The sequence below is a fragment of the Giraffa tippelskirchi genome, chromosome 10 (genome assembly GCF_054371585.1).
Source record: "Giraffa tippelskirchi isolate mGirTip1 chromosome 10, T2T-mGirTip1v1.2.pri, whole genome shotgun sequence".
Taxonomy (NCBI): domain Eukaryota; kingdom Metazoa; phylum Chordata; class Mammalia; order Artiodactyla; family Giraffidae; genus Giraffa; species Giraffa tippelskirchi.
Window position 1 is genome coordinate 153,155,361 of NC_137284.1, and position 19,741 is coordinate 153,175,101.

Sequence of the window (19,741 nt, forward strand, 5' to 3'; positions counted from 1 at the left end):
GGCACAGTTTCAACAGCATATTATAGAAAGGCTGTGGAAAACAATGAAGTGCCAACTTTTAGTATTACCTCTCATCTAAGACCCTAGCTGGCTCCCAAAATCATCTCAGCTATATTTTGCCTTCTTCATTTATCTTTCATTTCTTTTCCCTGAGCCCTCTCACCCCAGTTTATAGAATATAGGAAAATGTTTCATGGCAATTATAAAAATGTCTAAAGATATTCTAAACATTTTTAAAATGTTTAAAAGTTATTTAAACCTCATTAGATGGTATAGTAAGGCAAAGTTTTTGAGACCAGGAGTCATCATTTTTATTTTTATATTCTCTACAATGTTTTGCACAGGTATGCCCCCAGAAAGAGAGGAATTGATATGAATGTCCTTGCCATTTAGGCAGTGTTGATTTCCTATAAGTAGGGATGCTTTTGTGCCTTTAGGGAAAAATTGTATGAAATTGCAGTTTGTCTGAGACATATGTGGAATAAGGATAAAACACTAAACATAACTTAGTTAATTTAGATTTGAGAATGAATTGGAGCATTAGTAATGATAACTTATTTTCCCAAAATAGGATAATAATCATTTCACAGCTACAACTTTCTGTGTGTGTTAAGTTGCTTCAGTCGTGTCTGACTATTCGTGACCCCATGGACTGTAGCCCTCCAGGATCTTCTGTCCGTGGAATTCTCCAGGTAAGAATACTGGAGTGGGTCTCCATTTTCTCCTCCAGGGGATCTTCCCAACCCAGGGGTGGATGCCCAATCTCTTGCATCTCCTGCGTTGGCAGGTGGGCTCTCTCACACTAGTGCCACCTGGGAAGCCACTGACCTTTAAATGTTCCTTTGCATCTGTTTGCCCCAAAGCCACCTGGGAAGCTCTACAACTTTCTGCTTAAGACAAAAATAAAACAGTGACTATAAATAATAACATTAATAAATATTTATATTTAAAACCAAATAACTGGCATATATATTTAAAAAATTTTATTTCTATAACTATTTTATTTCAACTGCTATACCATACTGTATCTTTGGGCTCATATATATGTGTACGTAGGACTTCTCTGGTGGCTCAGAGGTTAAAGCGTCTGCCTCCAATGCAGGAGACCCGAGTTTGATCCTTGGGTCAGGAAGATCCCCTGGAGAAGGAAATGGCAACCCACTCCAGTATTCTTGCCTGGAGAATCCCATGGACGGAGGAGCCTGGTAGGCTATAGTCTGTGGGGTCGCAAAGAGTCGGACACGACTGAGCGACTTCACTTTCAGACTTCTTTCATATGTGTACATTAATCAGAAGTCCTATGAATTAAAACTTCTTTTAAACTAGCCATAACTTCTTTTTTAAATTTATTTTTAACTGGAGGATAATTGCTTTTCAGTATTGTCATAACTTCTTATGAAATGCAATTATATTGCATTTTATATTTAAGATAGACTGAAACACTGAGATGAATGAATGTATATGCTAAAATGGGTACATGAACTGGAGCCCTGATTGATAAGATTTATTGAAGATGGTATTTACATAATCATATTACTACTAAAGACACTTGCTTTGGAAGATTGTCTCAAGAAAAGAGTCATTATTAGAATAGTTATACATCTTTGAATGAGATTTTGAAGTATAAGATAATATTTGGCTTTGGGCTGGGAATCAGTAATGGTTGAAACAAGTTTTAGAGCTTTACATGAAAACTTAGTCTTGGAGTAGTTATTTTAAGTTTTTTTGACATCCTAAAATATTGGCATTCAAAAGTTAAACATAGTAATGCAGAGTCTTATTGGGTTTCCCCTGTTTAACAGCAAATAATGGCATGTCTCATACTGGGTTTCTCATTGTTTGATAATGCAGTAAACAAAGCATAAAGTGGGCATTGAATAAAATTTAGTTGAATTTAAAAGTGAATATCATCATTACCTGTATCCTATTTAAAAATGCTTATATGAGAAAGTAGCATTGACATATATACACTATCATGTGTAAAATAGTTAGTGAAAATTTGCTAAATATCACAGGGAGCCCAGCCTGGTGCTCTGTGTTGACTTAGAGAAGTAGGGTTGGAGAGGGGAGAGAGGCTCAGAAGGGTAAGGGAAATGTATATAATTATTACTGATTTGTGTTGTTGTACAGCAGAAACCAACACAAAATTTTGGAGCAATTTTCCATCAATTAAAAAATAAAGCTGAAAAAGTTTATATATTCTTGAAGTAAAAATTATACAATACAGTTGATCTTCATTATTTATGGTAGTTATGTTATGTGTGGGCTTCCCAGGTGGTGCTGGTGGTAAAGAACCCACTTGCTGATTCAGTAGATATGAAATCCCTGGGTCAGGAAGATCCCTTGGAGGACTAAATGGCAACTCACTCCAGTATTCTTGCCTGGAGGATCCCATGAACAGTTGAGCCTGGCAAGCTATAGTCCATAGCGTCGCAAAGAGTAGGACATGACTGAAGTGACTTAGCACCCTCACATGTCCTGCATACTCATTGCAAACATTGAATTAATGACTACTGAACCATCACTCCCACAGGAAATGTAGGGTTAAGTTCCTGAGAGCCTCTGGTCACAACATTTGCATCAATACATGACCTTGATTTATATATTACTGTTTAAAGTTATCTTTAAATGCATATAATTGATTCATTAACATTGAACTAAAAAATTGAACTCACAATCGACAGTATTATAAGATATGCAAAAGAAACTTAACTAGCACACATACTTGCTCTTCATAATACAGGCCACAGCCTTCTTGCACTTAGGAACAGTAAACAGTATTTTAGCATCACATTTTGGGACCACTTTAAATGATAAAATTGACAAAAGCACAAAAATGCAAAAAGAAAAAAAACACAAAAACACAATGGCACTAAGTATATAGCAAAAAGAACACTGATTACGGGATGAGAGCTGAAACAAGTAGACAGACCTACTTGTTTGACCTCAGTTGGGAACTTGTATATTGGATAACTCTAATTTTTCATCAATCTCTGCATGCAGAAGTCCCTGATGAACTTGAAAGCACAACCAGTATGGATTAGGGGTTAGAAATAAATTTGAGCAATAAGGTGAATCCACAAATACTGAATCCACGAATGAGAATCTATTCTATGTGAAATACACAGATTTTAAAAGCATAATTTGATAGATTTTGATACATACATACACAAAAGCAATTGGCATTCCAATCAAAATATAGAATATTTCAGCACCTCAGAAAGTTTCCTTGTACCTCTTACAGTGAATTCTTACTTGCACCCTCCCCCCACAGGCAAGTACTCTCCTGATTTACATCACTATAGTTGTGCCTGTTCTAAAATTTCATATAAAAGGATTCATTCAGTATGTTATTTTTTTGTGTTTCTGCATTCTTTTTCTTTCAGCACAGGTTGTTTTTTTTTTTTTTAATTAGAGGATAATTACAAAAATTGTGACACTTTTTGCCATATACCAACATGAATCAACATTAGTGTACATATGTCCCATCCCTCTTGAAACCCCCTTCCACTTCCCTCGCCATCCCACCCCTCTTGGTTGTCACAGAGTACTGGCTTTGTGTTGCCTGCATCATACGACCAACTCCCACTGGCTATCTATTTTACATGTGGTAATGTATATGTTTCAATGCTGTTCTCTCATATCGTTCCACCCTCTCCTTCCCCCACTGTGTCCAAAATGTCTGTGTCTCCTTCAAGTAGAATCTTCAGTACTCTTTATAGATTACATATATATGCGTTCATGTATGATATTTGTCTTTCTCTTCTGACTTACTTCACTGTGTATAATAGGCTCTAGTTTCATTTACCTCATTGGAACTGACTCAAAGGTGTTCCTTTTTATAGCTGAGTAATATTCCATTGTGTATATGTACCAAAACTTCCTTATCCATTCATCTGTCGATGGGGTCTCTGCAATCTTTCATGCAAAACAGTGGTTGAACCACTAGTTCATTTGTCTTTATTACTTAGCAACATTTCCTTATTTGAATATACATTCTATGGATATACAATTATTCCCAGTTTAGACCTATTATGAGTAAAGCTGCTGAAACCTTCCTGTACAAGTATTTTTGCAACATGACTTTTGATTTGGAGAGGGAAATACTTAAGAGGGAAATTGTTGGGTGATAAGATTAATACATGTTTAGCTTTATTTAAAAATTATCAAAGAGTTTTCCAAAGGGATTGTACCATTTTGCATCCCACTAGCAATGTATGAGAGTTCAAACTGATCCAGATCCTGGTTAGCCCTTTTAATTTTTAGCCACCCAAGTGGTGTAAAATTGTACATCAGTGTAGCTTTAATTCCCCTTATGACTGACAATGTCAAGAAATGTTTCATGTGGTTATGAATAATGAATTTACCTTTATTTGTGTTGTGATTTTGCCCACTTTTGTCTCCCAAATATTGATTTATAAGAGCTTTTGTTATATTTTAGTATGTTCCGTTTTCAGATAAATATGTTGTAAATATTTTTCTCTAGTCTCTGTCTTGACTTGAATTTTCTTAATCATGTCTATTGATGAGAGGGAATTTTAAATTTTGATGAAGTCCAATTTATCAAGTGATTTTCATGTTCTCTAGGAAATCTCTGTAAACCCCAAAGTCCTGAAGATACTTACTGTATGTTATCCCTCAGAAGCTTTACAGTTAGGCTTTTGTGTTTGGGTCTAAAATCCGTCTAGAATTAAGTCTTGTGTGTTGAGTAAAGTAGATATTGAGACACATTTTCCCCTTTATTTAACCAGTTGTTTCAGCGCCAAGTTTAAAAAAAAAATCAAAGCAAAGAAACAAATACCTTTTCTTTCTCCATAGTATTGCCTTAGAGGCTTTGTCAAAAAAAAAACAAAAAAAAAACAATGGACCGCATATGTTTGAGTCTAGTTCTAATTTCTTTCTGGAATGCTGTAGCTTTATAACAAATCTTCAAATCAGATGATAAGTTCTCTACTTTCGTTTTTTCTTTTGATAATATTTAGGTTTTAAAAGGTTTATAAGGTTTATAAGGTTTTAAAAATCCTTATAAATTATACAGTCTTGTCTTTTTATTTCTACAAAGACTAGTATTGGGATTCTGATTAGGATTGCTTAATATATATCTGTTTATTTAAGTCTTTAATTTCCTCTGCAGTGATTTGGAAATTTCAGTGTGAAACTTTTTTTTTTAATTAGTTTTCTATTTTTTAACTTTACGATATTGTATTTGTTTTGCCATACATTGACATGAATCCACCATGGGTATACATATTTTCCCCTTCCAGAAACCCCCTTCCACCTCCCTCCCCATCCCATCCCTCCAGTTCATCCCGGTGCACCAGCCCCGAGGACCCTGGATCATGCATTGAACCTGAACTGGTGATTCATTTCACATGTGATAATTTACATGCTTCCATGCCATTCCCCAATATCATCCCGCCCTTGCCCTCTCCCATAGAGTCCATAATACTTTTCTATTTATCTGTGTCTCTTTTGATGTCTCGCATACAGGGTTATCTTTGCCAATTGACTAAATACCATATATATGTGTTAGTATACTGTATTGGTGTTTTTCTTTCTGGCTTACTTCACTCTGTATAATAGGCTCCAGTTTCATCCACCTCATTAGAACTGATTTGAATGTATTCTTTTTAATGACCGAGTAATATTCCATTGTGTATATGTACCACAGCTTCCTTATCCATTCGTCCGCTGATGGGCATCTCAGCTGCTTGGTGGGAATGCAAACTAGTACAGCCACTATGGAGAACAGTGTGGAGATTCCTCAAAAAACTGGAAATAGAACTGCCATACGACCCAGCAATCCCACTGCTGGGCATACACACTGAGGAAACCAGACTTGAAAGAGACACATGTACCCCAATGTTCATCTCAGCACTGTTTATAATAGCCAGGACGTGGAAGCAGCCTAGATGCCCATCAGCAGATGAGTGTGAAACTTTTAAAGCTTCCCAAATGACTCTAAGGTGCATATAAGGTAAAAAAAATCTCTTAAGCTAGGCTCTTTTTTTCTCAAAAGTTTCTGGGTACCTGAAAGGAAAGAATCCATCCCATCTCTAAGATTCTACATATTAAGTTACTGAAGTAGTCATATCTAGCAACATATAAAAATGTCATGCAGTAACCTTTCCCCAATGTATATTTCTAACTTAAAGCTTCCATTCAAGGGGTTGTTTCCAAACAAAGGCATGTTCCAAAGTGACTTTCTCTCTATACCTATATAGAGGGTCATTTAACAATTTCTTCAGGTTAAAAAAAAAAAAAAAAGGTATGTTGTGCCTACCCAAGCATCATATTACATTTTCTGTCTGATTGTAGTTGATCATATTTATATGGTTTGACATGTAAAAGTGTGCAAGATTAAATTGCATCAATTTATTTATGAGGTTTGTTTAGATACTATTTCTTATGTTATCTAACATGTGGCTTTCCTGGTGACTCAGTGGTAAAGATGTGGTTCAGGCCCTGGGTTGGAAATGGAAACCCACTCTAGTATGCTTGCCTGGAGGGCTCAATCCCTGAGGAAGGAAATGGCAACCACTCTAATATTCTTGCCTGGAGAATCCCATGGACAGAGGAACCTGGCAGGCTACAGTCCATGGGGTTGCAAGAGTCGGACACAACTTAGTGGCTAAAACAACAGCAACAAATGTGGCATATCTATAAAGAAATGTATATTCCCTTTTTCTTCATAATGCATAAATGGATAACTGGTAACTTATGGGATATATTATTAGCACCTCAGAGAATACTCTAACTGCCTAAAGATGAATTTGTAGTCTCAGAGATTTTTCTCTCAAGATTAAATGTTGAAAAAAACACTGAAAACTCTAGTCACTGTAATTTTATTTGAAGCATTTTCGAACAGATGTTACATCTTGGTTTGTGACTATATTTTAAATACTTTCTTTTTTTCAATATTCATTAAACCAGTCTTTTCTTCTTGTCTCTAATAAGAGGAACATCTGTTTCTTCTTGTTCAATAAAAATAACCACCTCAAGAGTCTTACTTTAAAAATAATACCATTAGAAAATCAGCCTGGATAGAATATGCTTCATTAACATTTTACATTTGCATACAAAACAAGTTTTTCTAGCAATTGTAAGTTAAGGATATGTTAGAGGAAAAATTATAAAACAATTTATTTACTTTATGAAAAATGAAGCCAGAAGCTGGAATATGGTTTCAAAGATGTTGGTTTTAGTTTAAAAAATTCTCTTTATAAAAAGTTTTCTTTTGTAATGTACAGTTTAAAAGTTTTTATTGTTATTAATTAGTGAATAACTGGAGGTATCTATCCTAAAGTATATTCAAATAATCTTTATAAACATACAACAAAATTGTTGCAATAGTATACATTTTTAAAACAAAAATACTTTGGAAAATATGTACTCCAGTTTATATAGGTCTCCTCAAAATTGGTCATCAGGGGAAGTCATTGCTTGGAATTGAATTTAGTATTTGGAAATATTCCACTGACATTCAGAACCATACCTATTGATTAATATATTTGGAAAAAAAAAAAAAACACCTTTTGGGGAAGTGAAAGTGCATCTGTAACTATGAAGGTATAAGCCTTATTTTATTGTATAGCTCAAGGTTGGCTTTAGAAATTTTTGACCTTGATATTAACAAGAAACTGTGACTTCTGTGGTAGCTCAGAAAGTAAGGAATCTGCCTGCAATTCAGGAAGCCTGTTGATCCTTGGGTTGGGAAGATCCCCTGGAAAAGGGAATGGCAACCCACTCCATTGTTCTTGCCTGGAGAATTCCATGGGTAGAGGAACCTGTCAGGCCACAGTCCATGGAATCACAAAGGGTCAGACACGATTGAGTGACTAACACTTGTACTACTTTTTCATATATAGCTGTCTGCCCCAGTCCTCACATTCCTCAAGACTTATTGCACTATAGGACTCATATGGGGAGGCAGGCATTTATTCATAACAAAAACCAATTTTTAATCATTTCATAATAGACCATAGAGAAAGCTGAGCACCAAAGAATTGATGCTTTTGAACAGTGGTGCTGGAGAAGACTCTTGAGAGTCCCCTGGACTGCACGGAGATCCAACCAGTCCATCCTAAAGGAGATCAGTCCTGGGTGTTCATTGGAAGGACTGATGCTGAAGCTGAAGCTCCAATACTTTGGCCATCTGATGCAAAGAACTGACTCATTGGAAAAGACCCTGTTGCTGGGAAAGATTGAAGGTGGGAGGAGAAGGGGACGACAGAGGATGAGATGGTTGGATGGCATCACTGACTCAACGGACATGAGTTTGAGTGAGCTCTGGGAGTTGGTGATGGACAGGGAAACCTGGAGTGCTGCAGTCCATTGGGTCACAAAGAGTCGGACACGACTGAGCGACTGAACTGAATAGTTAATACTTATAGTATAACAACCCAAGTTGGTATTTAGAGAGCTAGTCTTACTCACTGAATACAAGCAATAGCTAATATCTACTGAGAGCTAACTTGCTGCCTATGTGTGTGACACCTGGGAACCCCAGCTTGTATGTGTAAGACACTGTTCTAAGTAACAGTATATACACATAATCTGCATAACAACCCTATGAAGTAGATATTTTCATTACTCTTACTTAACAGAAAAGGAAACTGAGGCTTAAAGTGGTTAACTTGCTGAAGGTGCAGCTATTAGGTGAGCAAAAATGAAATGTATATCCAGATGTCTGACTTCAGAGTCTGTGTTCTAGACTCTTATGCTGTTCGGCCTCTCTGAGGGTCAGATACCCCTGGCTTCTAATCCACCTCCATGTCATATAGAGCTTGTCAGCCTAAATCCAATGGGACCCCAAATGTAAGACAATCTCCTATGTTCCCAAGGAGATAACATGAGTACCTTTGGACTTAACTCGCATATAGAATTGCTTAGGACTGTGGGTGAAAAATGTTTCTAATATTTAATTACTAATTTTTTAATTACATACATAAATAATTTAGAAAGTTCATTTTTCACTCTCATTTTTTGGAAATAGTTTTGTTCAAATTTCTTCACATGTAGCTTTAACATCAGTGCCTTTGTCATAACTTTGTGAGTCACCTAATACATTTTTGCAGAACAAATCATCTTCAGCTCTAAGTCGTTTGATTACAGAAATTTTCCCCATGTCTAATGCAGTCACTGGACATGTTTCTAAGTTTCAAGTGTCAGTTAGCATAGTGTTAGGACACTTTTTTTTTCGGTCTCGTATGTATATATATTCACCATCTCCACATTGTTATTATATTGCTGTCTTATTTAAAAGGCTTGTTATAACTATACCAATACATGTAATTGCAATGCAATAACCCCCAAAGAAAAAGTACTGTGTTCAAGTCTCAGATTTTTTTTTCTTTCTAAAATGAACTCATCAACCTTCCTTTTTTTTTTGACCAAATGATATAGATACACTTATGCTGTTTCCTAGGTGCTTGGCACTGTTCTAATGCTATTGAATCCCTAATTCATCTACTCCTCAAAACCAGCCTGCAAAATGGATACTATTATTTGCTTTCTAGAGAAGAGAAGCCTGAGGCACAGAAAGGTTAACTAAACTGCTGAGGCTGACAAGGGTCAGAGCAAAAACAGGCAGCCTGGCTCCCGTGTCAGTCCTTTGGCCACCACACTATTTCCCTGCCCTTCTGCCATCTTGCTGCCCACTATTGAGAAAAGGCAATAGATTGATACGTACCGAGTTAGGTAGTGCCAGGCACATCCAAGGCCCCTAGGAAATGTTAGCTGTATGAGACTTGAGTCTCTTTGTTAAGTATCAATAACTAACAGCATCCTACTTTGGTCTGGTCCTGAGTCACTCTCCAGCCACCAAGACACCACTGTGTCCAGGATTATGGATCAGGTCTCTGGTGAGTCTCTCCATTCCCAGGGACGTTTGTTGCTCTAAAATACTGAGTGAAGGGATACTACCACTTTACTAACAGATGAGAAGTGAAGCCTTAATCCTGTTTGGTGATGTGTTCTTTGTTGGTTATGACTCACAGGATTCTAATAAAATTTGAGATGATGATACTTTTTTTTCCCCTGAATACTATACTGATACTTGTCGGTGTATATCTTATGATCAACTGTACTATTCTGAATGAATGTTAAAGTGCTCAGTCATGTCCAACTCTCTGTGACCCCATGGATTATGGCTCAGCAGGCTCCTCTGTCTATGGGAACAATGCTGGAGTGGGTTGCCATTTCCTCTTCCAGGGGGTCTTCCTGACCCAGGGATTAAACCCACCTCTCCTGTAGCTCTTGCATTGGCAGGTGGATTCTATACCACTGAGCCACCTGGAAAACCCCTATTCTGAGTGAGTGTTACATAATAAATTCCAAAAGCTCTTAAATTTCACTAATATTCCATTTAATATGAATTAAAAATACTAAACGATATTATTAATTTTAAAGAATACCTCAGAGAGGCTCTTCATATAGCTTCTCTGAAGCAAAATTAATTCTCTACTAGATGTTTTTGAACTGTGGTGTTGGAGAAGATTCTTGAGAGTCCCTTGGACTGCAAGGAGATCCAACCAGTCCATCCTAAAGGAGATCAGTCCTGAGTGTTCATTGGAAGGACTGATGTTGAAGCTGAAACTCCAATACTTTGGCTACCTGATACAAAGAGCTGACTCATTGGAAAAGTCCCTGATGCTGGGAAAGATTGAGGGCAGGAGGAGAAGGGGACGACAGAGGATGAGATGTTGGATGTCATCACCGACTCAATGGACATGGGTTTGGGTGGACTCTGGGAGTTGGGGATGGACAGGAAGGCCTGGCGTGCTGTGGTTTATGGGATCACAAAGAGTCAGACACGACTGAGCAACTGATCTGAACTGAATTACTTCCTCCAGGTGGCTGGTGGCCCAGGAAATGATAAAGCAAACTCATTAGTTGTGTTTCATACAAAGTTTTTCAGGTCTCCCTTACACTGAAGGGAATGGACACTAGCAGAGGGAAATTATGCTGAAACTGTGGCATCTTCTTTTTTCACGCCGTAAAATTTAATGACTGAGTTCTGAGTAGTGGTAAAAGCTTGTTCAAGTGCAAAAGGTCTAGATTAGGATCTCAACCCAGCAAACTGACAAAAGATAGCGTGTTAAGATCACTGATTGATCCACTCATAACATGAAGGAAGTGAGCACACAGTTCTGTTTGCCGAGTTTCACAAAGTATAGAGATGATTTAAATGAATACTCCTGGGATTACTTTTATATGCCTTGGGGAAACAATGCTAGAAGTTGCTTCTCAAACATACAAAATTCCCATTCATATTGCATTTTAAGGGAAAAAACATCAATGTAAGAAAATACTGAAAGACATGTAGTAGTGGGATCTTCCATTCCAACAAAAATCTGATAACGTAAATGTTAAAAATTAGCAGATGAAACTGGATAGTGTCTCGGTTTATTTGCAACACTGATGCTCTATGAAACAAGGACTCCCTGCAGGCTGGTGGCAAATGGAAATGTTTGTGTGTGTGTGGTATAAAAGAGTTCTTGTCATGGATACACAGAGTCTACATGCCATGTTTAATTGTTGCTTGTTTTTCTTTGCTTGTTTGTTTGCTTGTTTGATTTATAAGAAATCAGTCTCTGGAACTAGGTATGTCTGAGTTCTAGTTCCCAGTTCTGCCATTTACCATGTATAGAATTCCTAAACATTGTTATATTCAGTTCTCCCACCTACGTATTGGGGACAGTAATTTAAAAAAAAAAAAATATTTCTGGGGAATACTGTTTTTAACTGTTACTGTTAATCATCAAGAGGTATGCCTCAGCAATCTGATAGGAATGGGCCCCAAATATAATAAACCAAAAATCAAGAGTGTTTTTTTAATAATATGTGGTTATAGAGAAATTTTAAGATGTACCGGATTTTCTTTTGAGCAATGAGTCATTTTTCAATGGGCCAAAAATGACCCATTGTTCAAAGGAAAATATGTTGCTTCTTAAAATTTCTCTTTAACCATGTTATTAAAAAAAAAGAAAAACACTCTTGATCATTAACATTAACAGTTCAAAACAGTAATTGGAATTAAAATGAATAGAAATCACAGTTCAAGCTCAGAAGCAGCAGTGGATGCTATCAACAAGGCTGCCTTTTTCTGAGGTCCAATTTCTCTAGTGATTAAGTTTCTTGAAAAAAAATAATCTTTTTATTTTAATCTGAAAGAATAATAGACCTTTTTGTCATGAACAATTAAACTGATGATTTTCCATTTATAAATTAACTTTATGATGAAGAGGTTTTCATAAGAATTTTTTAGAAAGGCTTTCTGGTTTACAGTTTAGAACAGAAAATCCAGTTGCCTAAGATAGCTTGTCGGAGAAGGCAATGGCACCCCACTCCAGTACTCTTGCCTGGAAAATCCCATGGACGGAGGAGCCTGGTAGGCTACAGTCCATGGAGTCGCTAAGAGTCGGACACGACTGAGCGACTTCACTTTCACTTTTCCCTTTCATGCACTGGAGAAGGAAATGGCAACCCACTCCAGTATTCTTGCCTGGAGAATCCCAGGGACGGGGGAGCCTGGTGGGCTGCCGTCTATGGGGTCGCACAGAGTCGGACACGACTGAAGCAACTTAGCAGCAGCAGCAAGATAGCTTGTAAGTGACTTTCTTTGAATGTGTTGTTATTTAGGATGAAACATTTGTAACATTACTGTGCTTGAGACCTGTACCCTCCAAATGTGTTTCAAAGCAGCGTTCATCACACTATAGGGGCAAAAACAAAATCAGAACCATACAATTCTGTGGCCATTTAACATTAACCCCAAATTTATATTTTAAAGGAAAATGTTGTGGTGAAGGTATCATCGTCCGTGGATCAGTTCTGTGCAGGAACCCGAAAGCAACCTAATAGAGAAGGAATTGTTTCACTAAACACTACTACTTGTCTGGCAGTTAACTGACTTCCCTTTTAGAATAAGACTGTATATTTACATAGTAATTTCAGAGTACAAGAAACTTTTATCTATGTAATTGTTTATATTATACATTTCATAATTTGAAAATTATTTAGTATTATTTTGGGGCTGGGTTTTCTGTTATCCTCCATTGAGATTATTTGCAATAATATTTACTAGTATAGTATTAGTTAATACCACATATATGTGACTATCTTTAAGCCCTAAGAGACCATCTGTTTTTTTCTTTAAAATGGTATTTCTATTTAATAATGTACACCAATCACTAGTTTATGCTTTGTTCTGTAAAGGGAAAGGATGACTCAGTAAACAGTTTATGTTTTGTGGATCATACGGTCTCTGGAGCAATTGTTTGACTCTGTAGAAAGATGATATAAATACCAAATGAGTTTGGCTATATTCCAGTAGGTTTTATGTGGACTCGAACACTTGAATTTTATATAATTTTCACATGTAATTTAATATTGTTATTCTTTTCATTTATTTTCAACATTTTAAAATGTGAGAACTATTTTTAGCCCCCAGGCTGTACAGAAACAGATGGTAGCAGGCTTACTGGCCTGTAAACTTTGGTTTTCAGACCTCTCGTTAGAGGCTTGGAACCATCATCCTTGCTTCATCGATTTTCTCTCATTCCACTTTTGGATACTTTTCCATGCCAGGCTTGTCTTTCTTTTGTGAGGCTGAAGTGCACCTTCAATAACTTCTACCTATGGATTCTAGATAAAGCCATCTGGAGCAGTCTAGAACAAACTATCTTCCCTTTGTATAGGCCTTTGTAAGGTGAAAGAAAGCTGCTCTGACTCAGATTTCTGTGTGTCTTAGTATTCCTTGAACTATTTCCAGGTACTTTTGTTCAAAGGCTGTTCTCTTGTCTTTGCTCCTTAATTTTCTAATTATTTGTAAAATGAACACAAACTGAACAGTAACTTTTAGTTATTTTCTGTCTAATGGAAAACTAAATAGATTTTGTTTTTAAAGATCTTTGTACTAGGCAAGAGTGAAATGTGATTGTTAGGGAGATCATTTATTTTGTTGGTGTCTAGTTAAATATAACCTAATTCATTATAATGACATCTTATTTGTAAATGATTAGATAATCCTGGTATCATTTTTCATACCTATTAGTGGTCAATTAGCACAAATAACTGCTGTAGGGGAGGAAGACTTGTCCTTTCTTCCCTTCTAGGTTCTTTGGCTGGTTTAATAATTAAATTAAAATAGACAGATTAGCAGCAGGAAAACAAATATAATTTCATATGTATGGGCACTCACAGAAATTTGAGACTCAAAGAAGTAACCAGTGTAGACAGATTTTATACCTTTATAGACAAAAAAAAAAAAAAAAAAACTGTGAAAGAGAATTGACAAAAATTTAGGCTTGGGGTAGGAAATTAAGAAGAATATGGATTGTTTATATAGCCTTCTTGGCCCTAACTTCCCTCTTCCTGGTGATAAGGAAGCCTGTTACCCTCCTAGTACAGGGAGGGAATTTTTTCACATGAAAGACTTACTTTTTGCTTTCAGGGAGACAAAGAGGGTGTCAGAGTATCCTTATTGTGCTGGCTGTTTCTTAAGTAACTTTTTTTTCAAAATAATCAATATGCTGAAATAGCATTTTCTGGAATGGCATGTTCTGTTTTCCTTCACTGCTATGCCCTATTTGGTCAAGGGGAGGAGAGAATGATTTATAATATTAAAGAAATGTGGGATATTAATTGTAGCTACACTGAGTTTTCCTAGATCAGAATATATAAATTTTTACTTACCAAGCTCTGTTGATATTAAAAATTATTTAAAACTGAATAATCTTTAAAAAAAAAAACGGTCTTTTCTCTTGTATTTAACAGGTTCTGGGTTGAATGACGGCCAGTGGCATGAGGTCCGTTTCCTAGCTAAGGAGAATTTTGCTGTTCTCACTATCGATGGAGATGAAGCCTCAGCAGTTCGAACTAACAGTCCTCTTCAAGTTAAAACTGGCGAAAAGTACTTTTTCGGAGGTAGGACTACCATTTTTTTATTGGCTAACTAATGCATTGTTAAAAATGGAGTTTCAATTAAGTTTGATTATGAAGTATTTGTGTTGATTCAGTGGACTCAGTAGATCTCAGGTAAAAGCAGAGAAATTCTGTAATCCCACCAAACTAAAAGGGGTAGTAAATTTATTATTTCTTCTTGATAATATTAACATACTGTCAACATTTTCTTCTAGTCCCAATATTCTAAGTATAAAGCATGAGATTCTGAATCCCTTCATTCTTAAAACATTGTTCTTAAGAATCATGTCCTTGGATTATCTATTACTTATCTATCGCTGTGTCACTAACTACTCCAGACCTTAGCAATTAGTTTAATGTTGGCTTAAAAGAACAAACATGCAATATTATCTCACAGTTTCTCTAGATTGCAAATTCAGAAATGATTTAGCTCTTCTGAGCTTACACTCAAGTTGTTGGCCATGGCTATGTTATATGAAGTCTTAACTGGGCTGCAGGGTCTGTGTCCAAGAAAGTACACTCACTTGGTTGACCGTTTGTGCTGCCTGTTGGCCGGGGGACCTCGGTTCGTCTCCATACAGCTGTGGTCCTTCAAGGCCTCTGTTTTTCAAGTGGTCTCTTCTATAGATGATGGGGCAGTGTGTGTGTGTGTGTGTGTGTGTGTGTGTTTGTGGAGAGAGAGAGACAGAGGGATTGAGAGAACTGAAGTATGTGTGTGTGTGTGTGTGTGTGTGTGTGTGTGTGGAGAGAGAGAGACAGAGGGATTGAGAGAACTGAAGTAGTGTAGTGGGTAGCAAAAAGGTTGGGGGGAGGGAAAAACCAGTAAGCAGGAGAGAAAGTTTACAAGATAGAAACCATGAATATTTTGCTGTTGTTTTTTTAATAATCTGGTCTTCTGTCATATACAGTTGGAAGGCACATCCCATTACTTCTGTCATGCACAGTTAGAAGTAAGTCACTAAATCTAGCCCACACTTAAAGCAAGGGGATTACACAAGGAATGAGAGGTTATTGGCACCATCCTGAGAGGCAACACAGGTTGCCGTACATGAAGCCACTTTATCACAGATGTCTTGATTCTTAAGTAATAAAAAGATTAGGGGAAAGGAAGATTTCTTAAATGATCAATTCTACTTCTATATATGGAAGAGTGTTGAAGCACACACCTGGTATGTTTTCTAATTTGAGAAATGCATGCTGCCAGAAAATGATTTTTTCATTAATTAAATATATTTTGTTAAAATATAGGTGTATTGTTTAGATCAATGTGTCTTTCATGAGATTATACCTTTCTTATTCTAATCACCCAGTATGAGATCTAAAAACATACACTGTATCATTAGAAATGGAGTAGGAAATGGCAATGCACTCTGTATTCTTGTGTGGGAAACCCCATGGACAGAAGAGCCTGGCGGGCCACAGTCCATAGGGTTGCAGAGTCAGACATGACTGAGCACGCATGCACGCACTCATCCTTAGACAAGGCTTTGGTGTATGGTTTAAAAAATACGTGTACATATATTTTCCCCTGAAATATACCTATTAATATTCCTCTATCTATTTGCATATTAAATAATGTTTTATATCACTAATTAAAAAATTCTCTAATTATGAGAATAAGCCTACTTGAGAACAGTCATCTTGTGTATCTTGTTTCTTGCTATATCCCCCAAGGTCCTATAGAAATTCTTGGAATATAGTAGATGACCAATAAATATTGATAAATGAATCGGCAAACTGAAAAATAAGTGAGGCAAACATTTTATTTGTAGTTATCTAAAAGAAGAAATCGAAGCCCTATGAGCTATACTGACTTGCAGTATAGCTTACAGTAGAGTTTACAGACTTACACCGAGTCTGTAGCCAACCACAGAATTCAGACCTGTGACTCCTCCTGCACCAGGCTGTTTCTCCCCTCTGCATCACACAATGTGATGATGAGTGACAACTCAGAGATAGAAGTCCTGAACTAGACCTCCGCTTCTTTAATCTTCCATGGCCGTTCATTGGGAGTTAAAGCTATATGTTTTTTAAAAGTCTGTCAATAAATATTTGATGAGCAGATGAAAGTCAGACAGATGTCTTATGAGTGAATAAACTGGACTTCCTGATGTGAAAAAAAAGTAACCCAAGAGCTAAACTGGTTTTTCTCCCAAATCATATTTAACATGATGGGCTTTTGGCTAACAATTTTCATTGCTGTCAGAAAATGGATCACAATAGTCAGTTGGAAAGCTATTGATAATCCTGATTCATCCAAACAACAGTGGAATATCTTTGGCTATGAATGACCTTTCTGAATGCTTAAGGCAAGTTTTGATCTATTTCCACCTAGATGGGTAGGCAAAAAGCTATAACACAAATTTGTGGCATGCAGTTTATAGGATATGAGGGCTTTATATTGTTCTATTTACTATTGCTTTACAGGTTCTGGTTTTCAGACCCGGTGGTCAGGATCATATCTCCTCCCTCTTGGGTCTTTGGTCTGCCATTGAGAAATACTGTGAGCAAATGATCATGATGCTTCTTTGGTTATATCTTCATTGGCTAAATCCTCAGAGCATAGGAGAATCACTAGAGAAACTTGTCACAATCCAGGTTCTCAGGCCCCACTCCTAGAACTTCAGAATGCAAGATGCTGAGAAATTGAAGAATTCTAAACTTTAGGTGATTCTGAAACAAGAGATCTGAGGAACAGAATTGTAGATCTGACAGCTAATTTGCATGTGTATCTATTAGATTCTTATTTATTTTTAATTGACTGATGATTGCTGTTCAATATTGGTTTGATTTCTGCCATACAGCAACATGAACTAGCCATAGGAGTACATATGTCCCCTCCATCTTGAATCCCCCTCCGACCTTCCACCCCTCCCACCCCTCTAGGTTGTCACAGAGCCCCAGTTTGAGTTCCCTGGGTCATACAGCAAATTTCCATTGGCTATCTATTTCACATAGGATAGTGTGTACACTTCCATGCTACTCTCTTCATTCATCTCTGGAATCTTTTTGAAAAACAACATCAACCACTGACAAGTGAGATAAGTAAGAAAGAGCTACTCTTAGAAAGTTTTGCCACCATGGAACAGTGAAAGGAAGCCCCAGTCAGGGTCTGGCACACGTGTTGTTCTTGCTGTTTAGTCGCTAAGTCGTGTCTGATCCTTTTGCAAACCTGCGGACTGTAGCCCACCAGGCTCCTCTGTCCATGGGATTTTCCAGGCAAGAATACTGGAGTGGGTTGCCATTTCCCTTTCCAGGGGATCTTCCCGACCCAGGGATTGAACCCATGTCTCCTGCATTGGCAGGCAGATTCTCTACTGCTGAGCCACCAGGGAAGCTCCTGGTGCCCATACAGACATTTATTTAAAAAGAACAACACTGTTAATACAAACTCCTTTGTCAGGTCCCTGAAGTCCTCGCCCTCTGACTTGCCTTCTCTTGAATAAACTGTTCTCTTCGGGCAGCTGTAGCAATATTTTAGAGGCAGAATTCAGCTACACTTAGAGCCAGTGCCAGGCAACAGAAAGCTCCTAAGCTAATAGCTGGCACAGATTCACTGATCCAGAATCTAGGACCATCTCTGCGGCTTCAGGCCACAGACCTCACTGAAGTCATACCCCACTTTCATACAGTTTGTGGCTGTCTCTAAAAGATGTTTTGCCAAAATACATGTCCTTAATATCTTTAATTTCACCAGTGAGATCTCTTTCCTAATATTAACCTATCACTTATGCTAATTAACAAACCACCATTTTTACAAAAGAAAACTCAACTTGACTTTCAGAAACTGATGACAGGAATAGTTAGCAGCAGTCCTGGAGCAGTCACGTCTGGGGTGGCTGCAGTGTTTTTGAGAGCATGCTCATGACCACCTCTGGCATGTGGCTGCCTGATTAGAATGCTAGCTACCTCTGGACTGTAACTTAAAACACGCACATACAACTTCATGCTGTCTGTGCTGAAAATTTAAAGTCACAGATGTTGTAATGATGATATCTTAAGGAATGCTAGTCTAGTGGAAAGGAGAATTGACTTTGTTGTACAATGGAAGCTTTGAATCATACACACCTCATGTGGAGCCATGGCTTCACTTAGTTGATAGATCATTTTAATAATTTATCTTACCTTCTTTATCTAATAAAAGACAATAGAATCTGTTCTGTGAACATTATACAGCATCACCTGTTAAACACAATGTCTGACCCCAGGGAATGCTAAATGCTGACTGTCTTTCCAATTCAACTGGAGTCTTTTTTAAACTCACTCAGTACAGCCCTTTCTAAGGAAAATTTCAGATTTCAGATCATGTGTTTATCTCAGGTCTCTTACCAAATTCTTGACTACTCAATGCATTTCTTCCTCCTTAGTCAGTAAAAATCAAATTGCTTTCCTGCTGGGTGAAAGCCTTAAGTGAAGGCGTCCTGCCCTTAAACATGTCCACAATTTGCTTAATTTGAAGTTAAGTCCTGGCCACGTAGCTGCTTCTGCCACCAGAGGATGTCGGAATCCCCCAGTGTGGAGCTCTCTCCACGCCCCCTCCCTGCTCATCCCAGGAAAGCTCTTAGTTCTCCTCCATAACACTCTCAATCAGACGTTTAAGCTCAGAGAATTATCTCGCCTTATTTTTTCGTGGGAATAAACAGCAAAAAGAAAGATTATTCATTTGGGATGTTTCCTCAAGGAAAGTTATTTTAACTGCTTTAGCTTTTTTCTCTATCTTCTAGCTTGAATTCCTTTTCATAACACTTCATTAATTTTAATAATCAAAAGAATTATAAACAAAATAATTCAATTTATTATTGACTTCTTAGCTGAT

General features: G+C 37.2%; 1 protein-coding gene across 4 annotated transcripts in view; it reads left to right on the forward strand.

Moving 5' to 3' along the window:
- Window positions 1-19,741, forward strand: part of CNTNAP2 (contactin associated protein 2) — a 2,222,175-nt gene that overhangs the window by 1,161,972 nt on the left and 1,040,462 nt on the right. For all 4 annotated transcript variants that reach the window (XM_081537160.1, XM_081537161.1, XM_081537162.1 and 1 more), the window contains one exon: window positions 14,779-14,928. In XM_081537160.1, coding sequence (XP_081393286.1) covers window positions 14,779-14,928 — 150 coding nt within the window. The remainder of the gene's footprint in view (window positions 1-14,778; window positions 14,929-19,741) is intronic.